Raw genomic sequence first — 8,166 nt, forward strand, 5'->3', positions numbered from 1 at the left:
AAATCTTTTCTTCATTCAGTTCATGTAATTCAAGTTATTGACTAGTTCACTCAAATTTGAGAAATTATTTGGGATTTTATTATTTAACAAGGTAATTTTATTTAGCTAATCAAAAGTTCGTTTTACACTTTTCTAACGAAATTCCAAATAAAATTTAAGACCAATATTAAACAGAACAAAATGAGACAAAGGAAAAGTATCATTTTAGTTAATTTCAAATAAATTCATGTTAAGGTATATAACCAGCGTGATAAAGATGCATAGTTATAGTTGATTATTCTAGTCAGAAAAAGAAGTTCTCAATTCAGTAAGAAGAGTCTGTTTATCAGCATGTTTCCATGATTATCAACATTTGTTTAAGAGAAATAAATAGAAAATATAAATGTGTATACCAAGGTTTTTGCTTAAGGTTTTCTGCTTGATGATTTAAATTATGATTATATTTTAAATTATTCCACCTTACTTCCCTGCATCTCTTTCTTTTAAAAGGGCAGCATTTTTCTGCTCCTTTTTCTCCCTTTCTTTAGGGAAAATAATGGTAGGTCCTGTTACCGGGGGGGGGGGCAGAAACTCTGCCTGAAATCAGGGGTTTAAAGCATTGAATATGTTGAATGTATTATAATTCTGACATTCTGCTGATTAACATGAGCTATTATTCATCAAACATCTGCTTTGCTACATACTGAGGAATCTACAGTATGTAGTGATTTCTTTTAAAAAGTTGATTTGTCCAGTTTTATAGATAGGTAGAGGAAAACCCTGTACTGCTTCTCCAAAAAGCTTAGATTTAGACTTGATAGACAACGCAACGCAAATAACATTATAGGCTAGACAGTCAGGTATTGGAGGGCCTGGTTTCAGGAATGCTTCAGGGTTGGTTTTATTTAACTGGCTTTCAGGAAATCTCTCCCGGAGTGTTTTCAGGAAGGATTTGAATGAAGGTTGTGATGTTGTTATATACAGGCAATCTATGTAATGTTGAGGTGGCAGGCTGGGTGTAAAAGGAAATGGGTGGGGTGAGCAGCACCAGCTAAATTTTCATGCTTTGTTAAGTATGCCTACAGTTACTGTGTTACCCTGGACAATCTTAGATAAATCTCAAGGTATTTTTCACACCCCCCCTCCAAGTACCAGCTTTTCACAAAAGCACTCTAATGCTGTAGTGAAGGCTTTTGTTACAAGCCCAAAATAACTACAGATCTGTGAAAAGCAAATACCAGATTTTCACATTTGTATTTTTGGATATATTTTCTTAAATTATTTTGAGAGTTATTACTGTTTTGTGGTATGTTAACTCTTCAGTGTTAGCAAGAATATGCAGTATAGTTTTTAATGATTCTTGAGTTTCAAATGAATTAAATCCAGTTTTTATAAAGTTGTATTAAATACGATGTTCACTTTAGCCGTGAAGAAGTCAGACCAGGGCATTTTGGAGACTTTAAAGATGCTGAGCTCCAGTGTCTAAATAACTTCAGTAGGATTCATAGGAGCTCTGTACTTCTGAAAACAACTTCTGATTTTTAGTAATTGTTTGTATAAAAGGCTGTAATTATACAATAACAATTTGCTGTTATCATATAGCTCCAAGAAGAGCTACTTTACCCGATTCAGACATACACCCATTTAAAAATGATACATTTTTAAGTAAAGTATGCTTTTGGGCTTTTGAATCTGAGTTTCATTTTACTTTAGAGTGTGTACTTTTTCCACATGAGGAAAAAAAAAGAAAGGCCTTTTAGCTTGTAAACTGTTGTACTTTAAAATGTCATCTCAGTTTGTTGCTGTTGGAACAGGAATATACTAACACGTGCTGCTAAAAGAAATCCTCATGAGTAACTTCTGTTTAACAATAGCAAGACACTCGAGGGACAATGGTATGAAATAATTTTTCCAGTACATTGTCAGTTCTTCAGTAAACTGCATTTAAACTGTTAAATATAAACCATTATATTTTAAGTGTCTTTTAAATATGTGCATTTACCAAGTCTGCTATCTAACTGTACAACCGTTACTTGTGCACTGTGCAGTCCAGAATCATTTTGTTCTTTTTTTCCTTTAACATAATAAATGCATACCTGAACACAGATGTTTATTGCTGTTTCAGGGCTTGTTTAATCAATCACGCATTGCTATTTATAATTTCCCTTTCATTTGATTTTTCTGTAGGACCCTTAAAACTGTGCTATGAATGGTGATTCTGGTGCAGCGGTGGTGACTTCACCACCCCCAACAACAGCTCCTCATAAAGAGAGGTATTTTGATCGAGTTGATGAGAATAACCCAGAGTACTTGCGAGAGAGGAATATGGCACCTGACCTTCGTCAAGATTTCAACATGATGGAACAAAAGAAGAGAGTCTCCATGATTCTGCAAAGCCCAGTAAGAAAATGCAGTGACTGTCTTTAGAGAGAGAGATTATATTCTTTAAATTACACCACAACGTGTTTCACACTTTTGTAGAAATTTGAGAGGCCTAAGGCTTTTTTTTGATAATCTAGTCTGTCTCCCTGTCCATTTAAAAGTGTTCTTTGTAGTATAATTTCTTGTGTGTTATCCAGTATAATCTTGATTGTTGCAAGTGATGGGTCTTTGCTGAGACAGTGGCTGCCTACAAGCATTCATTTCCACCACTGAAAATGATTCAGGAAGAGGCAACTTTACAATATCCCCTCTTGTACAAGCATTCAACCTGCTTCTTATGCCTTTCCAAGACCAGAGTGATTGCAGTTTAGGGAAAGTGTTGGCTGTTCCAGTCTTCCCGTTCTTGGGGGACCTGGAGCAGCTGGGTGCACAAAGCAGGCAGGGGTCTCATGGCACTCCTTCCTGCTCAGCTCCTGGTGCCAGGGACTTTTGGTTTTTGAGGAGCTAGTGTGGAGGCAGCTGCTCCTCCCTTCCTGTCCTGGTCTACAGGAGATGTGGGAGCAGCTGCCCCCCATGTCTTCACCTGATCTCTGGGAGGCATAGCAGCCTCATTCTTGTGAGAAAGTTTCTTCCAGGAGTGACTTCTAGGTGGTTGGAGTGTGAGCTGCCATTGGAACTGTTGGAACTGCCGTTTTTGTTCCAGATGAAAGAGCTGGAGAACAGCAATTCTCCCAGGAAAAAGGAGCATCTTTACATGGCCATTGCCACACACTCACTGTTGGGTTAAATACCAAACAGAAGTCTTCCTCAGTTTCTTCATAATTTCATCCTTTGCTCTTGCTTGAATTTCTGTTCTTCCATTTTAAATATCTCCTTTCTTATTAGTGTTTGCATCAGATAATTGATAACTATTACAGCTCTTTAATTGTTGTTTAACCAGGCCAGAAATATTTTTTCTGCTTAATTTTCCCTTTCCCTTATAACTTGGCATATGCAATAGACTTATTCTGAAAGGATAGCCAGGGGCTAAAATGTGATTGATTTAAAATTTGTGGTATTTAGAGATGTTTCCTTGATGAAATGCATGCTCTTTGCTAAAATGGCATTCCTTTCTTTCTGCAGTTTAGTCATTGCATAACTACTGAGTGGGTTTAGAGAGAAAACCTTTTGTGAAATGTCTTTATTAAAAAGAATCGGGATGCACATTTGTGATGCTTTAATTATGGTTGTCACCTTTCAGATGGGCAGCAGCCGTATTGTACTGATCTGCCTGCTAACACCACTGTTCTAATTCATTCCACCGCCTCCTAAGCTTTTTCTTTCCACTTCATGTCTTACCAGTCTCCTTCCCAAATGAGGAATAGAAATAATAGTAACAGTCGTGGGAAACTTCTTGTGCCAGAAAAAGGAAAAAAACTGCAAACAAACCATAAACCTAGAGTGTAGGCACAGACTTAGATACGAGTGACTATTTTCTTCTCTGTTCTTAGATGCCTTAATGGTTCCTAGAACTCCCCGCTTCTCCTTGAGACTTCTCAAGGTGATTGCATCTCCTGCCTATTGTTCCAGGAATGCTCCTCATAAGCATGCCAGAATTTCCCTGGTACCTAAAGTGAGTTTTCCAAATTCATATAACCCCTTGGATGCCCCAAATCTCATGCAATCTGGAATTTCAAAGAACAGAGTTTTAAAAGCAGCAGCACAGGCCCAGTAATTTTGCCTCCGCTTTGACTGTAGGCAAGAAATAGGAAGGTGTATACAAGGCTTACATCTGAGGAGTGCTAAAAAAAGAGGCAAGGGAAAGAGTGTGAGTAGTTTTAAGTTCTTTGGCTATATCATATTTAACAACTTGCAATATTTTATTGGTAGGCATTTTGTGAAGAGTTGGAATCCATGATCCAGGAGCAGTTTAAGAAAGGAAAGAACCCAACAGGCTTATTGGCTTTACAGCAGATCGCAGATTTCATGACAACTAATGTACCAAATGTGTATCCAGCGGCACCCCAAGGTGGAATGGCTGCCTTAAACATGAGTGAGTGTACACTGGTCACTTCTGATAGAGAGTCTGTAGTTCTGTAATGGTATTTGAATTATTCTTAAGAACAGTTGAAGTAAAGGCATAGTTCTGTGAAGAAGCTGAAATGCCATCCGTTTTGTTCAAAGGGATCTTGTAAAAAATAAAACAAGTTAATTAACTGTAAATGCTGGAACAACATGAAATATTGTGATTCACATGCATTTTCTATATTAAAAGCCCTTTTAAGCATGACATATTAACTGAAAAATATCCTCTTGCTAATAAATCTACAGTATATTTGAATAATGCTGTCAATGTTTAGATGTTTTCCAAATGGACTATCCAATGGAAAGTGAAATGCTCATTATCAATGGTCCAGTTAGCAAAGGCTAGGAAGTTATACCACTTGTGAAAGTAATTATTTTTGCCCTTTACACTGTCTTTGGTTTTCTTCTTTCAGTAAGAGCTACAGGAAGGCAAGGTGTATATCATCTATAGCCAACAGTGTTTTCTTTCTCTTGTTTACAGAGTTTAATTATGTTCACAAATGTTTTAAAGTGGAACTGTGTTTGGGAGTTGCTTGACTGAGCAGCATAGCCAGGGTTTTGGTTTTGTTTCTGAAACCACATTTTTAAGGTCCTTGCAACATTGCAAAATGGAGCTGTATGTTTAGGGTCATGTCACGCTAAATTGTTTTGTACAGTTCTAACTTCAGTATAGTAGCATCCATAATAAAATTTGGCATAATCCTTCCTCCTCTGAGTGAGCACACTTATTTCTAGTAAGCAAGTATGATTCGATATCAAATTAAATGAACAGTTGCTGATTTCCAGGCATACAACAAGTTTTTCCATTTGATAAAGTGAAATATAAGTGCTTATATTTTCCAACGTCAACCTAGATTTTTATTCTGGAGGAATTTGGTCCATTTCTAAGGTTTGAATTTGAGACACTGACAAAATACTACATACATTGGGGTGTGCTAAGTCGAGCCCACAGGCTAGATAGGGCCCACAGTGGACTCCATTTCCTAGCAGCCCGTGGCAACGGCTCCTGGCCGCCACCACCGGCCCCAACCCCACTGCCTTGGCACCCCAGCCTGCCCACCCCACATCTACCACCAGGGGCAGAACCTGTGCCAGCTGGCTGTGTGACTGGGTAGCTGAGATGGGCCTGTGGCTGGGAGTGAGATGGGCAGGCAGGGGAAGGGAGACCCTGGGATCTTGGGGCAGACCAGTGCCAGGACAGAGCCATAATTCATTGCTAGCACATCCCTGCTATGAGCATAAATTCTGTGGGCAAGGGCACAGGAAGCAGATCGCGGTTCTGTCCTGGCTTTGGCCCTGCGCCATCACTGCCTCAAGATCCCCACCTCAGTCCTGGAGCAGCTCCGCCACCTGCCTGTGCTGCTCTGGGCCGGTCTCCATGGAGCCCCCAGGAGCAGTGTGGCCATGATTGTGCAGGTCCAGGGCAGAGCCCCGGTTCTTTGGTCCCATGCTGTCATGGCCCCACCGCTCTCTGGGAAATGGAGTCTGGCTGCTGGCTGGATCTGCCATTTTGCCCACCTCTGAAGTACATGGTGTTGGTGCCATCTTCATATTTTTGGGAAGCAAGCTAATGGTAGTTTGACTCTACAAGGAATAAGTCACCTTCTCAAATACGTTATTATTGTAAAGTGTGAAAATAGAAGAATAATGGCTTGCTGGTAACCAGACTGTAGCACAAATTTATTTTGGTCATCCAAACAACAAAGAAACAGCATTACAAGAACAATCACTGGTTTTTATGCTATGTTATGTTTTAATTGCTGTAATGACCACATGATTTCCATATGCTTTTTCTTCTCTTTTTTCCATTCAGGTCTTGGCATGGTGACACCAGTGAATGACCTCAGAGGGTCAGATTCAATTGCTTATGAGAAAGGGGAGAAGTTATTGCGATGTAAATTGGCAGCTTTCTACAGATTAGCAGATCTCTTTGGGTGGTCACAGCTTATTTACAATCATATAACAGTGAGTATTGGAACAACAGATAACTAAACAATTTCCCCATACATAAGGGGAAAGTATATCTGCCACTAATGTAAAACAGAAGTGAAGTGGTGTTGAAAGCAGTAGAATAGTGAACAGATTCATCACTGCATCTCAAGAATTAAGAATAGAACAACTTGGATGTCAGCCAGTTTATCCTGAATAGAGTCTTAAGAGACTGTACATGAAAGTCCTCATGATGAAAAATGGTTTTTGAAAGCTCAATCTTGTAGTGTCTTAAATTAATGGATAATTTTATTTGCAATTCTGTAAAGTAACTTTTTAGGGCTCTCTTTCAGTGTAATAAAATGTCTGTTTTATTAGGCATTCAATTAAATATTATTGAAAATGGTGAAAATTCCTGTAAATTCTTGTAACCCTTTCTGAGAACCAGAAAACCCTGGTACCTTTGATCTTAAAACAGTGGGACTACTTAGCTTATTATTCTGTGCCAGCTATCTCCATTGTGACTGAATGAGTAATTACTGGCATCTGTAGTGATAATTCTTGACAGAATGACTAGCAGGGCAGGAAGGTTTCATATGTCAGATGAGGAACCAACATGAATATCATGAATAAAGCCACAGCTGTAGTGGACAACCTAGTCTATTGTCTTTATAACAGAACAATTGTTTGTGGGTTTTCCAAATATCTAAGTTGCTGGGGGGCTTTTGTGTGCTACAGAGGTGGTCCTTAAAATGTTTTAATTTGCTTTAAAAACTGTTTTTAGTATTTTAAATAATAATAATGACTTAATTACTAACAGTCATTTATTTACTTGATAATCCAAAATATTGAATGAACAGAAGGCAGGGCAGCATGGCACCTTATAGACCAACTTATTCAGAGACATATGAACTTTCTACTTATAAACAGACTTGCAGAGAGCAGGGATACCAAATGGAAAGGAATAAATTAATTTAAATTCAAAGAATAGGCAAAGGGAAAGGAAAAACTGAGAGGCAGAGGTGGGTTAAAGAGATCAAAAGGGGTGAACGAAGTAGTTAACTCATTGAAGGACATAGGAGTTACCAAAGACAGTGGACAGCTTTAGTGGACAGTTTATAGAAAAAAATGGTAACCTATACCTGCATCACTTCTCATAGATAAGAAGAAATTTGAATGAGATGAAAAGGAAGCTTAGAAAACAGGTTTGGGGATGGATTTCTAAGCAGACAGTTCAGTCTTAGAAGAAAGTGTGAATACATTTGTGAAAATATGTACAGAGGTATGTCTCTGAAAGCTGACATCACTGTTGGAAATGTGAGTATGTAAAGAAGCCTATGGTAAAAAGGCAGGCATGGGCTGCATCAGGTAGGCTCTCTAAGATAAGGACAAAACGTTTTGTGGTTAGTCTATAATGGAATGATGAACCAGTGAAGTGGGGAGCATTGTGAAAGAAACTGGCACTCGCAGGTGTGATAGCATTTTGAGTGGATTGTAGAGATTTAGGGAGCGTTAGAAGATCCTGGAAAAAAGAGGTGTAACAACTGAAACAAAATAGAATTCTCACTTGGAAGAATTTGACTACCGGCACAAAAAGAAACAGGCAAAATTTTAGAAGGGTGCAGGAATAACACAGGACTTAGCCAATGCCTAGAAGGGATGTGAAAGAAGAGGAAAGGGCAGATCATAATCCCCCATTTGTGAAGAGGATGGGTTTGTTTTCAACTACAGCGGCAAATAGAATAGTGGGTTGCATTTCATAGTTTCATAGTTTCTAGGGTCGGAAGGGACCTGAGCAGATCATCTAGTCCG

General features: G+C 38.7%; 1 protein-coding gene across 8 annotated transcripts in view; it reads left to right on the forward strand.

Moving 5' to 3' along the window:
• The window catches only part of ADD1 (adducin 1), a 128,351-nt gene that overhangs the window by 73,799 nt on the left and 46,386 nt on the right, over nt 1-8,166 (forward strand). For all 8 annotated transcript variants that reach the window (XM_019525965.1, XM_019525963.1, XM_019525968.1 and 5 more), the window contains exons 2-4: nt 2,167-2,379; nt 4,231-4,393; nt 6,239-6,390. In XM_019525965.1, coding sequence (XP_019381510.1) covers nt 2,185-2,379; nt 4,231-4,393; nt 6,239-6,390 — 510 coding nt within the window. In that variant the 5' untranslated portion in view covers nt 2,167-2,184. The remainder of the gene's footprint in view (nt 1-2,166; nt 2,380-4,230; nt 4,394-6,238; nt 6,391-8,166) is intronic.

This window comes from Gavialis gangeticus, unplaced genomic scaffold (assembly GCF_001723915.1).
Source record: "Gavialis gangeticus isolate Ggan-Ray unplaced genomic scaffold, GavGan_comp1, whole genome shotgun sequence".
Taxonomy (NCBI): domain Eukaryota; kingdom Metazoa; phylum Chordata; order Crocodylia; family Gavialidae; genus Gavialis; species Gavialis gangeticus.